The 22,159-nt window shown below is 39.3% G+C and overlaps 1 protein-coding gene and 1 pseudogene across 1 annotated transcript in view; both read right to left on the bottom strand.

The window, feature by feature from the left end:
- Positions 1-21,711, bottom strand: part of SPPL2A (signal peptide peptidase like 2A) — a 52,069-nt gene extending 30,358 nt beyond the window's left edge. Inside the window, exons 1-5 of the mRNA XM_047863114.1 lie at positions 21,463-21,711; positions 2,313-2,432; positions 1,819-2,001; positions 1,029-1,118; positions 412-545 (exon numbers count right to left, since the gene is read on the bottom strand). Coding sequence (XP_047719070.1) covers positions 412-545; positions 1,029-1,118; positions 1,819-2,001; positions 2,313-2,432; positions 21,463-21,528 — 593 coding nt within the window. The 5' untranslated portion in view covers positions 21,529-21,711. The remainder of the gene's footprint in view (positions 1-411; positions 546-1,028; positions 1,119-1,818; positions 2,002-2,312; positions 2,433-21,462) is intronic.
- LOC125169170 (uncharacterized) lies at positions 9,979-10,079 on the bottom strand (annotated as a pseudogene).
- Positions 21,712-22,159: the final 448 nt, after the last annotated feature.

Here is a 22,159-nt window from a genome sequence, read left to right as displayed (position 1 = left end):
GCATTAAACAGAATGATGAAGTCACACTGTAATGACTGAACTCAGGAAGAGCTGAAACCCCCAGCCCTACTTTCTCTTGCTTATTTTCTTTCAATCTAAATAAATAGGCACATTAGGACACTAAGTATCTTCATCTTTTCTGTGAGAGATAACTAAACATTTTAATTTTAAAAAGCCTTTGATGTAATTTCGATGTTATCCTACCAGCAGAAGGGTTAGAGGAAGCTATGACTCCCTTCTTCTCAGTGAAAAGTTAAATGTCCTACAGGAGGACAAACCTGCAATCTTATCTCATTAGCACTATATTCTGAGGTCAGGTAAATTTTAAATGTTAACATGATTGAAATGATTATCAAACAATAATTTTTTTAATCATCTATCACAAAAACACTGAAGTTTAGTTAAACTTACAATTCAATTAGTCCACTCCAATAGCCTCCTAATGCCACAGTGAACACAGCAATTACAAAAATAACTACCATAGTATAGTCAAAGTTGGGCCACGATGGAGAATACATTTTCACAGTAATGTTATCTCCAAGAGTCTGAAAGGCAAAATAACAGTTAAAACATCAGAATTAGTTTTCTTTCTACTACAGCCTATGGCAGCAATACTCTCATTTCACTCTGAAAATGATACTATACGTTACAAAATCCACAACACTAGAACCATTTTTGACAACATAATGTATTCTCTTGTCATAACTATGAGGCTATACTTTGGGTTATTAAATCTTGAAAGTTCAGTGTTCCACACAATCACATCTTGTCAGGGATTTAAAGCTACGATAAAGGATGTAACAGAGATTATTAAAAAGTCAAAACAAATCAGTATCTTTTCTAAAGTCAGGGCTCTGAAGCACCTTGTGCTCACTGGGAGATAAACATTTCCCAAATAAAGACCTGATTGGCCTTTATAGCTTCTTGTTAGCAAATGGAGCATATATAATTTAAATTTATTATCAATAGTTAAAAGTAAAGAATTGTACTATGTATAAACTTTGTATAATACATAATTACTAATTTACCTGCTTCATATCTTTAAAATCTTTGTAGTTTATAAATGCAATAACTATTTTCACATCATGAAATTCAGATTTGTTTCCTGAGGGAGGAAACTGAAAGAAAAAAACATATTATGAGCTACTAGTATATTTACAGAATAAAATACACATTATTCCATTAAATATAAACATTATATCTTTTTTTTTAGTTATAAAACAAAGTTTCATATGTTCTTTCTTGATATAATAGTAAGAGTTCTCAAACTGGAATCCTTTTAGCATAAACTTAAACCGACTTATATGTAGGTATATCGTGTGTGTGTGTGTGTGTGTACACACATATACAGACATGTTTGTACCTAACAAATATGTTAGGACAAAGTCTTGCTCAATTTAGGAATAGAAAAGAAATTACAGGGGCGCGGGGTGGCTTAGTTGGTTAAGCGTCTGACTTCGTCTCAGGTCATGATATTACGGCTCGTGGGTTCAAGCCCCATGTCAGGCTCTGTGCTGACAGCTCAGAGCCTGAATCCTGCTTTCAGATTCTGTCTCCTTCTCTCTCTGCAGCTCCCCTGCTCATACTCTCTCTCTCTCTCTCTCTCAAAAAATAAGTAAACATTAAAAAAATAAAAAAAAAAAGAAATTATAAAGTTTTCCAGTTCAATGCCTATCAGTGCCAGAATATTTATTTTAAAATAACCCTATAATGGGATTATTCAAAACTTGGCCCATAAATTACATACCAAAAAGATAGTTCAATTCCTGTGAAATTTGATATCATGAGTTCAAGAGTTACTTAAGTTTTACAACTTACTAGGACACTGTTATTGGCAACCAATAATGCTTCAGCACCTCCTGTTTTTGCAATTCTGGCTTTTTCAAGAAAATGGCAGGTTCCCCACTGTACCACAACTGCTTTGCTCTTTATTCCTTCAGGTGGAATATCAGAAAGATTGCACAATGGTGTGGTAGTCAGATTCATCAAACTGATGGAAGTCTGAAAAGACAAAATGTCTTTAACATGATAAAGATCATATTTCATAATAAATGCATTCAATGACAAAGTATCAATATTGGTTTAATACCAGGTTCTTTTAAATTAGAAATATTTTATGACAACCAGGCTTTGAGTTAAGTATTTTAAAATTCCCTAACTTGTTTTTCCCACAGACAGAAAAACATGTAAGCCAAAGCAAAAAAAAATAATCATCATATATTACAGCTAGTTCACACACTAAAATATAATACTCATTCTTGCCTTTCAATAATTCTATGTTTACAAATAAATATTAACTGTGATTTACTTACTGCATTTTCTAGGGTACTTGGAAGATCTGTCCAATGAGGGTTATAGAGCATGCAGTAGTCCTTAGACGGTACAGGTTTGCCATTTCCAGACGCATGCAGGATTGCTTCCTGAGCAGCTGTCTAGGACACGAACAATAATTTTCACACTGGTAATAATCTGGTTTGCCAACAACAAAACACTTTAATAATGCTATTTATACATAAGGTTTGACAGTACTTCCTTAAGAGGGAAGATCTTCCAATGAATTTATTTCTTATTTGAGGAAACACTTAAGTTATATTCATTTGCCCAGAACACATTCTTTTAAGGAAAATAAGTCACTTTCTTACGGGGACACAATTATGACCTTGCTATAAGAGCTATATCCCACAGAGGATTCTTGTTGTGTGATAACTTCAAACTCCCTTCACACCCTAAAACTTACTTTCTCAATCTCTTATGAGTTATTACTTCATTGTTTTTTTAAAGTTTCCTTTTTTTTATTTTGAGAGAGAGGGAGAGAGAGGGAGATGGTGGGAGGGGCAGAGAGAGAAGGAGACAGAATCCCAAGCAGGCTCCGTGTTGTTAGCAGAGCCCAATGCGGGGCTTGAACCCACAAACCGTGAGATCACAACCTGAGCCAAAGTCAAGAGTAGGACACTTAACGGACTGAGCCACCCAAGCACCCCTACTTCAGAGTTTATGTAGTGCATTTAATATTCCTCAACCTGCCTTGGATGTCCACTCTCACCATTGTTATTTAACACAGTACTGGAAGTCTTAGCCTCAGCAATCAGACAACAAAAAGAAATAAAAGGCATCCAGATCGGCAAGGAAGAAGTCAAACTTTTGCTATTAGTAGATGACATGATACTCTATGTAGGAAACCCGAAAGGCTAGACCAAAATATTGGTAGAACTGATACACAAATTCTGTAAAGTCTCAGGATACAAAATCAATGTACAGAAATCTGTTGCATTTCTATACACCAATAATGAAACAGCAGAGAGAGAAATCAAGAGAGTGATCTCATTTACAATTATACCAAAAACCTAGGAAATAATCTAACCAAAGAGGTAAAAGATCTGTACTCCAAAAACTATAAACACTTATGAAAGAAACTGAAGATAACACAAAGAAATGGAAAAATATTCCATGCTCATGGACAGGAAGAATACTGTTAAAATGTCTATACTGCCCAAAGCAATGTACATATTCAGTGCAGTCCCTATCAAAATAACCACCAGTATTTTTCACAGAGCTACAACAAATAATCTTAAAATTTGTATGGAACCACAAAAGACCCTGAATAGCCAAAGCAATCCTGAAAAAGAAAAGCAAAGCTGGAGGCATCACAATTGCAGACTTCAAGCTATATTACAAAGCTGTAGTCATCAAGACAGTATGGTATTGGCACAAAAACAGACACATAGATCAATGGAACAGAATAGAAAACCTAGAAATGAACCCACAACTATATGGTTAATTCACCTTCGATAAAGCAGGAAAGAATATCCAGTGAAAGTCTCTTCAACAAATGGTGTTGGGAAAACTGGACAGAGACATGCAGAAGAATGAAACTCGACCACTTTTCTTACACCATACACGAAACTAAATTCAAAATGGATGAAAGACCTAAATGTGAGGCAGAGAACTGTCAAAATCCTAGATGAGAACACAGGCAGCAACCTCTTTGATCTCAGCCACAGCAACTTCTTACTAGACATGTCTCTGGAGGGAAGGGAAACAAAAGCAAATACGAACTATTGGGACCTCATCAAGACAAAACTTCTGCATAGCGAACAATCAACAAAACTAAAAGGAAACCGCTGGAATGAGAGAAGATCTTTGCAAATGACACATCTGATAAAGGGTTAGTATCCAAAATGTATAAAGAACTTATCAAATGCAACACACAAAAACCGAATAATCCTGTGAAGAAATGGACAGAAGACATGAATAGACATTTTTCCAAAGACATACAGATAGCCAAGAGACAAATGAAAAGATGTTCAACATCACTCGTCATTGGGAATATATACATCAAAACTACAATAAGATACTACTTCACACCTGTCAGAATGGCTAAAATTTAACAACTCAGGGAACAACAGGTATTAGCAAGGACGCAGAGAAAGGGAAACACTTTTGCACTGCTGGCGGGAATGCAAACTGGTGTGGCCACTCTGGAAAACAGTATGGAGGTTCCACAAAAAGTGAAAAACAGAACTACTATGCGACTCAGCAACTGCACTACTAGGTATTTATCCAAAGGATACAAAGACACTGATTTAAAGGGGCACATGTACCTTGATGTTTACAGCAGCACTCTCAACAATAGCCAAATTATGGAAAGATCCCAAATGTCCACTGACTGATAAATGGATAAAGAAAATGTGGCATATATACATATATATATGCATGTACATATATGTATATCCATATATGTATTATATATGTATATGTATGTACGCATATACATATATACACATGTATATATATGCATGTACATACATACATACATACATACATACACACCATGGAATATTACTCAGCCATAAAAAAAGAATTGAATCTTGCCATTTGCAACAACAAATGATGGACCTAGAGAGTATAATGCTAAGCAAAATATATCAGAGAAAGAAAAATACTGTATGATTTCACTCTTATGTTGAATTTAAGAAACAAAACAGATGAACATGGGGAAAGAAAAAGAGGGAGGCAAACGATAAGAGAAACTGTTAACTATAGAGAACAAACTGAGGGCGCTAGAGGCAGACGGGTGGGGGATGGGCTAAATAGGTGATGGGGATTAAGGAGGGCACTTGTTATGATGAGCAATGGATATTACATGTAAGTGATGAATCACTAAATTCTCCTGAAACTAATATTACACTGTATGTTACCTACCTAGAATTTAAATAAAAACTTGAAACATAAAAAAAAAGAAATACCTCAACCTGTCCTAACTTCCATATTCTACCAGTTAAAAAAAAAAAAAGTACATTATTATTTCTAAGTGCTACCTGTGAAAGAAATTCTGAGAAACTACAACTCTCAAGTCTTCAAGATTCTGCAACTGCCTATTCAAAAAGACTAATCCAGAGTTCAAAGAGAAGAAAAAAGAAGAAATGAAAAAATGTTCTGTCCTTTGCCTCATTTCCCACTACCTGGGAAAAAAGGCAGAGAAGAGCCAAGAAGTAACTGAAAAGAATAACTAACGCAGATGGGGTGGGAGTGGAGAGTATGAAATGAAGAAACACCCTGAGATAATTAGAATACCACATCACATCACAATTCCCTTCAAACCTGAACTGATCCAAATCCTTCTCTGTCCTCCTCTGAACAAATCTTTCTCTAAATCTTCTTAAAAATTTTTAAAAATAATGTTTATTTTTACTGTAATTTTTGAGAGAGAGTGTGCACGCACACGTACGAGCAGGTGAGAGGCAGAAGAGAGGGAGAGACAGAATCCCAAGCAGGCTCCGCGCTGTCAGCAGAGCCCAACGCAGGACTCAATCCCACAAACCTTGAGACCATGACCTGAGCCGAAACCAACAGCTGGACGCTTAACCAACTGAGGCACCAGCCACCCCTGAACAAATCTTTCTCTAAAACGTACGAGAAAAAAGTCTGCTTGGCAAATAAAGATAATGTACCAAGGCTCTACCACTAAGGCATGCATTAGGCTGAGCTACATAAAATTGCTATTTGACCATTTTTGTATAAAATTGGTAATTTTGTCACAGGTCAATCTAAATTTATACAGTACAAAAATACTCTAATCCATGCTCTCTTACCTAAAATCTCCTCTGAACATTTGGGATTAGAAGGACTTCTGGCATATTTGGGACTTCATTAGCTTACGGATCTAAGCAAGTGTAGGGAATTTATAAAACATACTATCACATTACACGGAATAATGAAGACAAGGAAATTATTTGTGGAAAAAAGAAATGTTGCTTTCATTCAGCTGTTTCCATGTTGGTCATGAATGGATTTATTCGACAGCAGAGGTGAACCAATATCCTAAATTCTTACTATACACTAAACTATTTGTAGGTTACTAACTATACAAACTAAACAGTATATTTAGGTTTTTGTACACATATCTGATCTACTATTACTGTTTTACTAGTGAGGACTCTGAGACTTAGAGAAGTCACTAACATAACTTACATAAGTTATACAGCAGAATAATCAATTCTAACTATAGAGAGTAATCCTGCAGATAATCGTGAGGGATGATTAAGTTTGGGTTAAACATTTTTTTAAAAGAATTTGTAAGTGAATTGGGTACTTCTTTTTTAAAAAAATTTTTTTAATGTTTATTCATTTTTGAGAGAGAAAGAGACGCAGTGTGAGCAGGGAAGGGGCAGAAGAGAGGGAGACATAGAACTCGAAGCAGGCTCCAGGCCCCAAGCTGTCAGCACAGAGCCTGACACAGGGCTTGAACTCACAAACTGTGAGATCATGACCTGAGCTGAAGTTGAATGTTTAAGTGACTGAGCCACCAAGGGGCACTGAATTGGGTACTTTTTAATGAATCCAACAAAACAGCACATGATGTCCTAGGATGTCCTGGATTAGTGATGTTGAGTTTGATTATTTGATTAATGTAGTAACTGCAGGATTTCTCTAGTATAAAGTTATGTATTTCTTTCTCTTTGTGACTGGTTAGAAAGTAATCTGTAGCACCATGTAAACAGTTCAACAACCTCTCACCTAGTTTTAGCCTCCATGATGATCCATGCTTGAATTTAATTTTAAATATTACATTGGGGGTTGAGAAATGGTCATTGTTTTTTAATACTGTAATTCCTTCTGCATTTATTAGCTAGTATTCTTTAAAAAAGAGCTTTACTCTCTCCTTCTACTACCTTTTGCTTGGTATCACTAGAGGTTCACTGATTTTTAAAAATTTAATGTAATAGAAGCATTTGTTTGATGTTCAAATTGTCCCAAATTTGGTCATCAGGGCCTCTTGCAGCTGGCTCTTTGTATCCTTTGACAAGACCCCACTAGTCTTTGAGGACTTCCTTATTTTTTGGCACAAGATGTCCTAGGCTGACTTTATTCTTTACCTGCCACAGGTCCCAAACCAGTCATACTACTAAGCTCCTTGTGGAGAAGAATGGTATTTAGATAAAGATTTGGGTTCTAATTATGCACAAAGCTGAAGTGGTGCAGCCTTTAAATAGACAACTGGTAGTATCTATAAAAAATTTTAATACATAGAATCCTGATTCATATCCTACAGATGTATTATAGAGAGCACAGAAATAAGCCCACGTGTATATGGTCAATTAATCTATGATAAAGGAGGCAAGAACATACAATGGGGAAAAGATAGTCTCTTCAACAAATGGTGCTGGGATTACATGGACAACAACAAATGGGCAACTACATGCAAAAGAATGAAACTGGCCATCTTTCTTTCTTTCTTTCTTTAACAAATACCTGTTTATTTAAGTAATCTCTATACCCTACATGGGAGTTGAACTCATGACCCTGAGATCATGAGTTACATGCTCTTCCAACTGCGCCAGCCAGGCACCCCCAGACCACTTTCTTATACCATACACAAACATAAACTCAGAATGATTAAAGACCTAAATGTGAGACCTGAAACAATAAAACCAGAAGAAAACACAGGCAGTAATTTCTGTCATCAGTTACAGAAATATTTTTCTACATACATGGCATTTTGGCATTTTGTTTGTTTGCTTATTTATTGGGTGTGTGAGAGAGTGAAAGCAGGGGAGGGGCAGAGAGAGAGGGAGAATCTCAAGCAGGCTCTGCACTGTCAGCACAGAGCCCCATGCAGGGCCTGATCCCACCAACCATGAAATCATGACCTGAAACAAAATCAAGGGTCAGTCACCCAACCACTGAGCCACCCAGGCGCCCTGTCATTTAACCTGTTTTAAGCTTCAACATTCTCAACTTTAACATAGAGTTGTCATGAAGATTAAGTTGGATGATGCAATTATTTGCACATTAAGCTCTTAGTAAATGGTAACTATTAGCATTAATAACACATCTAGCACTTTGCCAAGTACTTGTATCATGCAGAAGAAACATGAGATGACTAATGGTCGCTTAGGGTTTGGTGGGAAGTGGGGATAAGAGGTGATAGCTAAAGGAAATGGGGTTCCTTTCTTTTTCAAAAAGATTTTTTAGATCAGCTTTAGGGTCACAGCAAAACTGTGCAGGAGTACAGAGTACCCACATACCCATGCCACACACAGGTACAGCCTCCCATTATCAACATCTGCACCAGAGGGGTACATTTGTTACAATAAATAAACATACAATGACACATCATTACCATCCACAGTCCATAGTTTACATTTAGGATTTACTCTTGGTGTTGTACATTCTATACATTTTGACAAATGTATGCTATTTATCCACCATTACAGTATCCTATGCAACATGGAATAGTTTCACTGCCCTAAACATCCTGTGTGTTCCACCTATTTGGTTTCTTTCTGAGGTGATGTAAATGTTTTAAAATGGACAGTATTAATGACTGCACATATCTGTGAATACACTAAAAGCCACTGCATTGTACACTTCAAATAGGTGAACTGCACAGTATGTGAATTATAGCTCAATAAAGCTGCCCTTCTCCAGAGGAACACTACACAAGAAATTACAGTCTTACCAGGAAGATTGAAAACAAACCTGAAACAGATAAGCAAAAACATAATGTGATTAGTCAGAGTCTCTAATAAAAGCTTTAGTGTTCCTATGGTGTTAAAGATGTAAATTCTTGGGCCCTATTCCAGATCTACTCAATCAGAAACCCCCAGGCAGTTTATTTTTACAAGCCCTTCTGGAGATTCTGTTACTTGTAAAAGTTTGAGAACCATAGCTACAGGAGCAGTGCTTAAGATTTATTATACATACATATCACTTAGCAATCATATTAAATGGCAGATTTTGATTCAGTAGGTCTGGGTGGAGTGTGAGTTCTGCATTTTTAACAAGCTTCCAGGTGATGCTGATGCTGCTGGTATATGGACCACACCTTGAGTAGCAAGGCTCTAAGAGAACAGAGTAGTGGAAACCACATTACTGTCAGTCAATTAGTAGGGAAGCATAAAGAAAAGGCTTGAAACTCAGTATCCCCTTAAGCATTACAAACACCAAATTAGGTGAGACTTGTGGTCCACCCACATGCTACTGGTGTTAGATCACTTGACAAAGACCTTACGGTGTAAGGGCAGAATACCTTCCTTCACATCTTCCAAGTTATAGACATGGTGCTAAACACTGAATTTTCCTTTGTCATCAACTGTGGTCTGGCCTTCTATGACTTTATTCATTCAACCTTTAAAAATTATGCTTGCATTTTTTTTTTTCAGAAATTATCTTACAATTCTGAAGGTTACAAGTTGCACACAGATCTCATTGGGCTAAAATCTGAGTATTGACAGAGCTGCATTCCTTCCTGGGGCTCCTAGGGACAAATTCCTTTCCTTACTTTTTCCAGCTTCTAAAGACTGCCCAAGTCAGTTGGATCATGGCTCCTTTTCTCTGTCTTCAAAGCCAGCAATTTTGTTCTCTCTGATTGTTCTTCTATAGTCACATCTCCCTGACTCTCTTCTACCTCCGTCTTACAGTTTTTTTTTAAATTTGTTTTTAAAATTTACATTCAAGTTAGTTAGCACATAGTGCAAAAAAGTGTGGACGAATTTGCATGTCATCCTTGTGCAGGGGCTGTGCTAACCTTCTCTGCATCGTCCCAACTTTAGTGTATGTGCTGCCGAAGCGAGCGCTGTATTTGCATTTTCAATCAGTAATGAAAACATTCTCTTAGTAAAAAGCTGAGTATCAAGAGCTTGAAGGGATTTAGACAAAATATTCTAGTGTCTTCATTTCGTGGCTTAAACAAGTCCCCAACGACCAAAGCGAAGTGGTCTCAGGGGCCAAGATTAGAACTGGGCTCTCCAACACCCAGACCAGCAGTCTTCAACTCTGCTACCACTTCAGGTTCCCTCATGCAGTTACATCCCCAAGCACCTCTTGGCGCCCAACTATCACTCTCCAGCTTTAATGCGGGATGCCCGCATTAGCTGTTAACTCCCTCTTCCGTGATACTGGTATGGGTCTTCTACCACCACTCAAGCTCCTCTAATTCCCCATTAGTTCCTCCCACATTCTAAATATCTGAAACTCAACGTCATTTCCTTATAGTCTTCCAAATAACCCCAGTTCTGGGGCTCTGGGCTTCATGGAATTCCTTTTCCTACGACAACTTCTTACTGTTTGCCCTGTATCTTCCCTCTTCACATCAGTTCCTACAAGTAGTGGGTGTGGACTCAAGCTTTCTTCAGGACAATCAAATCATCTATTTTATACCACTGTCGCTCTATATTCACATCCTACTTGATCCTTACCACAAGGTAAGTAAGTTTACTAGCCCATGGTATGAACTGGTGGTCCCTTTTTGGACTCAAATTTGTCTCCAATAAAACTTCATGGGATTCTCTGTTGCTCACGAACAGTTCCTATTACTTTATCCAGAACACCTGACTTCAAGCATATTCACTATCATCTTTTCAAACCAAAAACTAGTGATGTTTAAGTCTATCTTGATGTTACAGTTACCTATTCCTTTGCTTAAATAGCTTTTGCTATGACAAGTGTCAAATGATTACCAAAGGTCTAAAAAAGAACAACTACAATGATGTATATACTATACTCACATCCTTGCACATGTATTAGATCCCCATTTTCTGAGACCAATCAGACATTAAACAAAGGGATGTGTACAGGAGCTTTTATTTCATCAGTATACTTACAGCGAGTCAGTCTCACACTGACCTTCACGTCCCTGTCTCTTGGGAGTACATCCATGCTTTACATTCTAGTCTCTAGGTAGTTCCAACCACGGGCATTTGAATCCCTAGCCTCTGTTCCAACAGCCTCCTGATGCTGACTCACCAGCCTAGTATTAACCTACTGAGAACAGGCCTGCTCTACTCCTGTCCAAGCTAATAGTGCGGTTCAAGGATTCTTCTTCGACCCTGGTTCCCAGGTTTTATTTGTCTTCCACCTTTCTTTCTTCTTCAAAAGATATCTTCTAGTATTGGATCTATTTTTGAAACTTAAGTCTTCACATATTCCTTTGGAAAAGAACAATTCTAGCTAAAAATTTATCTAACATACTACCACCTACCCTATATACATGTCATTCTTTGGGTCTGCCAGAGCTCTGTACCTTGGCCCATTGTCACCTGATCAAGTATAGCTCTGAATAATACAATGTTAACCTTTTCCCACATGTATATTTAATTCCCTTAAAAAGCCTCAACATATTTGTCAAGCATGGTTCTTTTTTCCTGGAGATTATGCTCAGTATTCTGTGCAGCAATTTCTTTCCCTTTATTATAGATCAGTGCTTCTTGAACTTTAATATTCTTTTTTTGAAAACTTTTTTTTAATGTTTACTTATTTTTGAGAGAGAAACAGACAGCATGAGTGGGGAAGGGGCAGAGAGAAAGGGAGACACAGAATCTGAAGCAGGCTCCAGGCTCTAAGCTGTCAGCACAGAGCCCATTGCGGGGCTCAAACTCACAAACTGTGAGATCATGACCTGAGCCGAAGTCAGCCGCTCAAACAACTGACTTTTTAAAAAAAATTTTTTAATGTTTATTTATTTTTGAGAGAGAGAGACAGAGAGCATGAGAAGGGCAGAGGCAGAGAAAGACGGGGACACAGAATCCATCTCAAGTCGGCTCCAGGCTCTGAGCTGTCAGCACAGAGCCCAACACGGGGCTCAAACTCTAGAGCTGTGAGATCATGACCTGAATAGAAGTTGGACTCTTAACTGACTGAGCCACCCAGGCACCCCTTAAACTTTAATGTTCTTATTAAAATGCAGATTCTGATCCAACAGCTCTTAGGTGGAGCTTGTGATCACGCATTTTGAACAAGCTTCCAGGTGATGCTCTGATACTGGTCCACAGAGTACATGGTTATATACTTCATCATGAATAGCAGTGAAACTCACAAGTTTTCCAGACATTACTGAGATCCTCCTAGGAATTTTCTCAAGAGGTGAGTCACACTGTACCTGCAGTCTGCTGGTATAGCCAATGTTCATATTTTGGCCAGTAGTTCCCCCATCTCACCCAAGAGTTCCTTCAAAACTCTTCAGTATATGCATCACTGGGTCCCAGCTTCCCCATCCCTTTCTACATCTGTCAATTAAACCAGGTTCATGTTATTTGTATTGTTATCCATTAGATATACGCAACCCTTCAGTTTCAAGGGGCAGTGTGTGAATGTAACTGTAATTCTCTCTCCAATTAACCCCCTGGCAATCTTCCTACATAAAATCTACAAATTAAATTATTTCGGTATTTTTAGACACCAAATACAAGAACTGGGAGGCTTGGGAGCAAATTTTGTTAATAAATAGAATTTATCTATAATGAAAATGAGTAATTAAAAAAAAAACAAAGCTACATTCCTAAACCAGAAGATAAACTTGCAATGTAATCACTGAACGGTAAATGCAATAGGAGCAACAGTCACCTATCACCCTTAAATCACTGCAATGTAGTGGGTATCCCTTTCTTTATAAACATCTTTCTCTTTACACAGTTACACAGTTAATAGCAATACAATAAAAGAGCTGAAAGGGGTCTCTACAGGAAAGATAGAGTTGAGGTTGTGTGTCTTGAATGACACACTCCAAAGTTAGGCCTAAATAACTTTCTGATCATTCACTATTATATATTTTCTATGCCTGTTTTCTCCCTGTTAAGTTATATAATCAACAACCTACATTGTTTCCATTCCTACTTCCAGGATTCAAAGTTTAAGGAAATGATACACTGGAAGTGACTAGACCCATACCCATAAAGATTAAGCGTAATCTTAACTACTTATTTAGTGGCTCAGTGGGTGCTAGGACATTAAATAGGTATTCACAGGAACTCAGAGGAGTCTATGGGCCATGGGAAAAGTAGAGCCAGCATCATTCCTTGCACTCAGAGAATCTGGGGATATGTAATGTTTAGGGGAAGAGGTATTAGGTATGGGAGACATTCATTTATTTGATACTTTGTAGTCTATGAGATGCTAGGGGAGACAGCAGAGAATGAGTCCAGTAGAGTTTCTCCTTCATGTGGATTATATTTTACTTGTTACCTAGATCTATCCTTCTGCTTGGTTTTCCCTAAGTAATCTTAGTACCTAGTGATATAACTCAACTGTTACAAAATTTATGATTTACACTAGAATTCACAAATTCAAGTAACTACAAGGCCAGGCAGGTAATATAAGTGCATAAAAAGTTGATCTAAGGCCATAGTGCATAGTAATATTTGGCAAATTCTGACCTAAAAACAAAAATTTTTAACAAAACTTTAGTATCTGGGGATAAGGGTCTGTACCTGGAGACTTTATGGTCTAGAGTTTTGTAAACAGACCCAATCTCAGGTGATTTTTAACCAAAAAGGCGATCAAATATATAATAAATATGACTTCTATCTTTAAGCCCTTTCTTATGAATAAATTTACAAATTTATCTGATTAGTCTTCTGATGTATTTTTGATTTACAAGAAAACATTAATGACCAACTTAGTGGAAAAATATCAAGGAATGTCTAGAAATCCTGGGTTCTACTTGTCTTTTTCAGGCCCTTCTGTATGAACTAGGACAAGTCATACCTTCCTGAACCTTCTCAGGATTATTTTGAGAGGAGATGCATGTGTAGATGTTACATTTTCACAGCCATCAGTGACTTAGAAAGTAGAGTGGGATGCAGAATCCTCAGAGATAGCTCAGAGGAAAGAAGGCAAAAAAAAAAAAAAAAGTTGTGAAGAATCTAAAAGAAAAGAATGTCTAATATCGGGCTACCCTAACAAAATACCACAGACTGGGTGGCTTAAATAACAGAAATTTATTTTCTCACAGTCTGGAACCTAGAAGTTCAAGATCAAGGTGCCAGCATAGCTGATTTCATAGCTGATGAAGGGCTCATTTCCTAGCTTGTAGATGGCTGCCTTCTCACTGTGTCTTTACATGGCTGGGAAAGACAGCAAGGCAACAATCCCATCATAAGGGCCCTACACTGATACGTCATCTAAACTTAATTATCCCCCAAAGGCCCCATCTCCAAATATCATCACACTGGGGGGTCAGGGCTTCAACATAAGAATCTGGGGCACAAAATCCAGTCCACAGCATTTTGCCTCAGGGCCACCAAATTCATTTCCTTCTTACAGGCAAAAAAATACTCATTTCATCCCAACAGCCCCCAAAGTCTTAACTCATTCCAGCATCAACTCTATAGTCCGAAGTTTCATCTAATATCATTTAAGTCAAATATGGGTGAAAATTAAGATACAGTTCATTCTAAGGCAACATTCCTCTCCAGCTATGGAACCAGACAAGTTATGTGTTTCTTTTTTTTTTTTAATGTTTATTTATTTCTGAGACAGAGAGAGAGCATGAGTGGGGGAGGGGCAAAGAGAGAGAGGCACACACAGAATCTGAAGCAGGTTCCAGACTCTGAGCTGTCAGCACAGAGCCTGACATGGGGCTCGAACTCACAAACCGTGAGATCATGACCTGAGCCGAAGTCGGTGGCTCAACTGACTGAGCCACCCAGGTGCCCCAAGTTATATGCTTCTAAAACATAATGTAGACATTAGCATTCCAAAAGGGAGAAATCAGAAGGAAGAAAGTGGTGACAGGACTCAAGCAAGTCCAAAACGTAGCAAGACAAATTCCATTAGGTTTTAAGGCTCACGAATAATCCTTTCTGGCTCAATGTCCCACCTTCCAGGCCCACTGGGGTGGCAGCATCACCTCCATGGCCCTGTGGAGTCTGGTCCCCAAAGCTTCCAAAAGAAGCCATAAGGCCTGTTGAGACTGAGGCAGTGGCCTGATGGTATCTGAATTGCCTTTGGGGTCATTTCTCCTTCTTGAAGAACAATCCACGTTCACAACCACAGAGCTCTATCATCCCATTTTGTCAAATCCAAGAAGTCCAACAGCCTTTCTTCATTTTGTCCAAAGTCTGTATTTAGTTCAAACTGGCAGTATGTTTGCTCAAAAATCCTGAAACTCTTTATCAGATGGTTTTCTAGCCACACAGTATTCTTTGCAGAACAAGTTTCATTTTTTGCAATATGGATGGGCTGAGAAATTTTCCAAATCTTCAAATTCTAGTTATTTTTTCCTTAACAATTCCTTCTTTCATTCTTCTCTCTCCATTTGCATTTTACTATAAGCAGTCAGGAGGAATCACACTGCTCCATTAACACTTTGATTAGAAATCTCCTCAGCTAAATATCTAACTGCACTGCTCACAATTCTTCCTTCTACGAAACACCACAACATAGTTCAAAGTTCTTTGCCATTTTATAACAAGGATTGCATTTCCTCCAGTTTCTAACACCATATTCCTCATTTTTGAGACTCTACCAAATTGTCCTATTTCTAGCAAGCATCTCAAACCTCTTCTAGCCTCTACCCTGTTACAAAGCTGCTGACACAGGTTTAGGTATTAGTGAAGTACCCCACTCCTGGTACCCAAATCTGTCTTAGCTTGGGCTGCTATAACAAAATACCAGAGTTGGTACCTTGAACAGAAATTTATTTTTCTCACAGTTCTAGATACTAGAAGTTCAAGGTAAAGGTGCCAGCATGGTTGGTTTCTGGTAAGAGCTTTCTTTTTGGCTTGTAGACAGATACTTTTTCGCTATGTCATCACATGGTGTGTGTGTGTGTTGGGGGGTGAGTATTAGGGGAGAGAGAGAGAACAAGCTCTTGGTTGTCTTTTACTTACAAGGCACCAATCCTTCACAAGGGATCTACCCTCTGACTTCATCTAAACCTACTTATCTCCCAGAGGCCCATTTCCAAATACCATCACACTGGGGGGTCAGGGCTTCAACATATGTTTTGGGAGTGGTGGAGAAGGGATACAACTCAGTCTACAACATAACAGCTCAGCATGTCTCTGATAGCTTGGGTAGCAGAACATACTTCCTTTCCTCAGGAGCATGAGAGAAGAGGGCAGAAAAGAAAGAATTAAAGAAGATTCTTTGACTTGGTGTAGTATACCAAAGGAATGCAGATTTCAGCAAGAGATTTCTCTGCTGGGGATCCTGATTATCACTTCACTGTAATAGGTTCAAGATGTAGCTATGTAACACTTCAAATTCTTTGAAGTAATGAAAAAATGAACAGAACTTTTGTAAAAACATGGAAAGGATTCAGGATTCTTCAGAGAACTCTGAAGCAATTTTAGAAAACAGATCCAGGCTAAACTTTTCTGATTTTCTTGAAACATAACTCTGTGACTGAGTCCAAACACTGTGAAATAAAGGCCTAATAGTTGTGGCTAGGGATGGGGCTTGGGCTGGGGAAGCATGACTGCGAAACAGAATCATGGCAAGGCCAAGAGAGAACTAACTGTCTACCACACACTCTTCATTTCTAGACTTAACAGGTTTAATGGGTTTAGAAATCACCAAAACATCAGATGTACTGAAGCCTGAGTTTCACATACACAGTGAGGTCACAATGATGTAAAGAGGACAAGATGAGGAGGGTAGGCTACATGATGGTGAAAGGCCTTTCCAATACTAAATCCTCTGTGTTTTCTACAAGGATGCGGCAGTGGATTCTGGAGATTATGTGCTGCTATTTTGTGCTGCTTGTGGATGAGGATAGTGGCCCTGTTCTTACATAACTAAAGGGAAAGTTGGTAGCAGTGCCAGCTGCAAGAGCCCAGAAAAGAGAAATGAAATAATTAAACTGGCATCATTAATTCAAATGAACTCAGAGGGGCCACCTAGAGCTGTAAGATTAAGGAAGAATAAACTAGGGCTTCAGGGAGAAAATGGTAAGAAGAAAAAAAAATCTGTAAGCCTTCAGACAGTGTTGGAGGAAAGGAAGTAGGTATCCAGTAAGTAAGCAGAAAGGAGAGAGAGTGCTCCTGCTGTGGAAAAGTATACCAGATTTGAGTTCCTCAGAAAAGGAAAGATTGTTTCAGGAAATTAAAGGAAGAAAGGGTCAAGAAGAAAACAAATCCACTGAAAAAGGCTTTACATATCAAAAAGATCTCACCAATGGATGCAAAAATCCTCAAGGAGATACTAGCCAACCGGATCCAACAATATATTAAAAAAATTATTCACCACGACCAAGTGGAATTTATACCTAGGATGCAGGGCTGGTTTAACATCCAGAAAACAATCAATGTGATATATCACACCAATAAGAGGACAAGACCCACATGATCCTCTCAACAGATGCAGAGAAAGCATTTGACAAAATAGAGCATCCTTTCTTGATAAAAACACTCAAGAAAGTAGGGCAAGAAGGATCATACCTCGAGATCATAAAAGCCAAATATGAGAGACCCACCGCTAACATCATCCTCAATGAGGAAAAACTGAGCGCTTTCCCCCTAAGGTCAGGAACAAGACAGGGATGTCCACTCTCACCACTGTTACTCAACATAGTATCTGAAGTCCTAGCCTCAGCAGTCAGACAACACAAAGTAATAAAAGGCATCCAAACCGACAAGGAGGAAGTCAAAACTTTCACTCTTCACAGATGACATGATACTCTTTTTGGAAAACCCAAAAGATTTCACCAAAAAACTGCTAGAACTGATCCATGAATTCAGAAAGTCGCAGGCTATAAAATCAATGCACAGAAATCGGTTGCATTCCTATCCCCCAATAATGAAGCAACAGAAAGAGAAATCAGGAGAATCAATCCCATTTACAACAGCACCAAAAACCATAAAATACCTAGGAATAAACCTAACCAAAGAGATGAAAAATCTCAACACTGAAAACTATAGAAAGCTTATGAATGAAATTGAAGCAGACACACAAAAAAATGGAAAAATATTCCATGCTCCTGGATTGGAAGAACAAATATTGTTAAAATGTCGATACTACCCAAAGCAATCTATATATTCAATGCAATCTCTATCAAAGTAACACCAGCATTCTTCACAGAGCTAGAACAAATGATCCTAAAATTTGTATGGAACCAGCAAAACATCTTGAATAGCCGAAGCCATCCAAAAAAGAAAACCAAAGCTGGAGGCATCACAATCCCTACTTCAAGATGATTACAAAGCTGTAATCATCAAGACAACATGGTACTGGCACAAAACAGACACACAGATCAACGGAACAGACTAGAGAACCCAGAAATGGACCCACAAATGTATGGCCAACTAATCTTTGACAAAGCAGAGCGAATATCCAATGGAATAAAGACAGTCTCTTCAGCAAATGGTGTTGGGAAAATTGGACAGCAACATGCAGAAAAATGAACCTGGACCATTTTCTTACACCATACACAAAAATAAACTCAAAATGGATGAAAGACCTAGAGGTAAGACAGGAAGCCATCAAAGTCCTAGAGGAGACAGCAGGCAAAAACCTTTTTGACCTCGGCCACCCAGGGGGCACATGCATCCAAATTTTTATAGCAGTGCTATTGACAATAGCCAAAGCATGGAAAGAGCCCAAATGTCCATTGACAGATATACATACATACATAGACATACACATACACACACACACACACACACATACACACACATTGGAGTATTACTCAGCAATCAATAAGAATGAAATCTTGCCATTTGCAACTATGTGGATGAAACTAGAGGGTATCATCCTAGGTGAAATTAGCCCGAGAAAGACAAATATCATATGACTTCACACATGAGGAATTTAAGATACAAAACAGATGAACATAAAGGAAGGGAAGCAAAAATAATATAAAAACAAGGAGGGGGACAAACATAATAGACTCTTAAATACAAAGAATAAACTGAGGGTTGTTGGAGGGGTAGGGGTAGGGGCCCAATGGGTAAGGGACATTAAGGAAGGCACTTGTTGGGATGAGCACTGGGTGTTATACATAGGGGATGAATCACTGAAATCTACTCCTGAAATTATTGCATTATATGCTAACTAACTTGGATGTAAAATAATAAATAAATTAATTACATTGAAAAAAAAACTATCTTTGGTGAAGGATCAGTTTTGTTTCTGCGGTTATGAGTGCTTCTCTCCATGTTTCAAGGACTGATCCTGCTGTAAAAATGCAATTAAAATAAATAAATAGAAACAGGAGGGGCACCTGGGTGGCTCAGTTGGTTGAGTGTCTGACTTCAGCTCAGGTCATGATCTCACACTCCGTGAGTTCAAGCCCCGCATCGGGCTCTGTGCTGACAGATCAGAGCCTAGAGCCTGCTTCAGATTCTGTGTCTCCCCCTCTCTCTGCCCCTCCCCTGCTCATGCTCTGCCTCTCTCTGTCTCAAAAATAAGTAAAAACATTTAAAAAAAAAAACTAGAAACAGGAAATAAAAACAGATGTAGAAAAAAATACAACAAAGGATGCCTTTTTGCTCATTTTGCTGTTTGGGGGTGAGCAGGGAGAGGAGATTATGATGATTAGATTATAGAAGTCCAAATTATTTTTATTCCTACACATTATTGCCTGAATATCTAGCATATCTTTATCCTCTGCTTCTTCCTCCTATAATTCTTTCCCTTGTCCTCCCCACATAGATACCAAATCCTGGAAGAAAAGAAATATACCAAGTCCTGGTTTACGATAAATTTTCACTGCAACATTACTTACATTTTTTTTACGTTTCCTAATATAGCCTTGTAAAAATTCTTTAAGCTCTAATTATCTTACATAAACATTCTAAAATGAAAAAAAAAAGATTTTGTCAGTATATTCGCAGTCACTGGCACAGAGCCTGGCATATAATAGATGCACATTAAATATCTGCGGAGGAAAAGACAGTTGCCGTGTCCCACAACAGCCCTCAAAAGATTGTAGGCTAGCTACAATTTAGAATAGGGACGACCTTTAGATTTGTTAAGCCCTTGAAATTACACAAAAATTCTGCTGTCATCTTTTAGTGAGAGGGCTCAGGGGCTTTTGATAAGAATTTCAATGTGAGTTATAAGCAATTGATATATTATTAAATTAATTATAGTGTTGACAAAAGATTAGTGGGAATGTGATATATAAGGTATATTCCTAAAATTAGCTGAAGTGGCTCAAATGAAAATTTGCAAGAGTGCAAAAACACTCAGACAAGTTGTATACCTAGGTTATAGTTTTATGTGTATTTACATACTACCTGAATTATCTTTTAGACATACCATACATGGCAAACTACACCTCAGAGCTTCAGACTACACCGCCACTTTATTGTTCTTTTTATATTACACTTCCCTTCCACCTCACAAAGACAATTTTTAGATACATTATCTTCCATGTTCCTCACGTTGCCTAGCAAAGTTATGAATACACCAAAGGCACTTAACTATTTTAGTTCTGATTTTGGTTTTTTAATAAATGTTAAAGATACTTTTGTATTAAATATATTCACTAATAGTAATTCTTTAAACAGCAGAGGATGCAAAATACACTGTATCAGAGAAGTTACATATTCTAATGGAAAGAACTAGACAGGCACACACTATACCAATTCTGTGTCGATAAAGCTCCCAGAAGTTTCCAACCTGAAAATCCCTAAGTCAAATTTCCAAGAAATATAAAAACTGAAACACCAAACACCCCGTCCACCCACCCAGTAATCAAATGAGGCGTAGCAGGAACTACAAGAGGAGGAAGACCAAAAAAAGAAAAAAAAAAAAAGAAAAAGAAAAAGAAAAAAATCATCTGTATTCGAGCAATTAAACTAAAGTGCAGTCTTTGAACCGCTGAACACCCCGGGAGCACGTATAACGTTTTTCTTCTTCCAGAGGGTAAAAAAGAGCAAGATGCTGTAAGACGGGCTACACGATAAAACTCAAGAGGTCAATTTAAAATTCCTGGAACAGAGAAAAACTACAGACAACCCCGAAGGTCGAAGTAGCTAGAGGGGTTCCACAGAGAGCTTTCTTGGGGTGGGTATTTCGAAGACTTCAAAGGACGGGAGTGGGGGTGGGGTAGGAAGGCAGGAGAAACAAGGCTGAAGAAGGGGCGGCTGGAAGGAAAGGGAGAAATAGGAAGGGGGGCAGGCCGCTAGGGCGCACGCACTGGAGACGCCGGGTAGCAGCCCGGGGGTGGGGAGGAGAAGGGGCAGGGAGACCCGGCCCCGCCCCGGGGAGGCCCGAGCGCCCGGCCGTCCCCCTTACCAGCGGGAGCAGGAAGCCCCAGAGCAGGGCGGTCGCGGCCAGGGGCAGCGGCCGCTGCGGCCCCATCGGACTGCTGGGCGCCCGGCGGCGCGGCGCTTCTCGGCTGGTACAGTCTCCGGGTCCCGCCGCGGCGCTGCCTCTGGGGCCGGCACGGACGGGCGCGGGCGGCGGGGCTGGCTGGGCAGGGGCCGCCGCTGCTGCTGGGGCCGCTATTGCAGCGCCGACTTCCTCTTCCGGCCCCGCCCAGAGGACGCGGAAACCCCCGCGCGGGGCACGTGGAATTCGGGTCCGCGCGCGCCGCCAGTCGGGCAGTCTCCGCGCTCTCCGGTCCCGGTGATGGCAGGCAGCCTACTGTGGGTCTGGGCGTGTCTCTTTCCAGCTGCCTGACCTGAACTCTCTCCAGAGTCCGGGGAAGGGGGGGGGGGGGTGTGGAGGGGGACACCGAAGCAACTTTTTCGATACCCTCTTCCTCGTAGGAGTCGCCGTGCGCCTGCTCTATACCCCAGTACCGATGCGGCTGCCAGGGCCAAAATTCTACGTGCGCTGAGCCTTAAGGCATCTGCTTGCCGGCAGGTCCCTGTCACTCACACTTACATCCCCAGTCCTTCCACTGTCTCCAAAACCGCTGCGACCTCCGTATCCAGGCCGCCGACCTTTCTCTCCTCCAAACTGGTCTGTTTACACGCTAGGCAGTGTA

This window comes from Prionailurus viverrinus, chromosome B3 (assembly GCF_022837055.1).
Source record: "Prionailurus viverrinus isolate Anna chromosome B3, UM_Priviv_1.0, whole genome shotgun sequence".
NCBI classification, from domain to species: domain Eukaryota; kingdom Metazoa; phylum Chordata; class Mammalia; order Carnivora; family Felidae; genus Prionailurus; species Prionailurus viverrinus.
The sequence above is the reverse complement of the archived record's forward strand: the minus strand, read 5'-3'. Positions and strand labels throughout refer to the sequence as shown.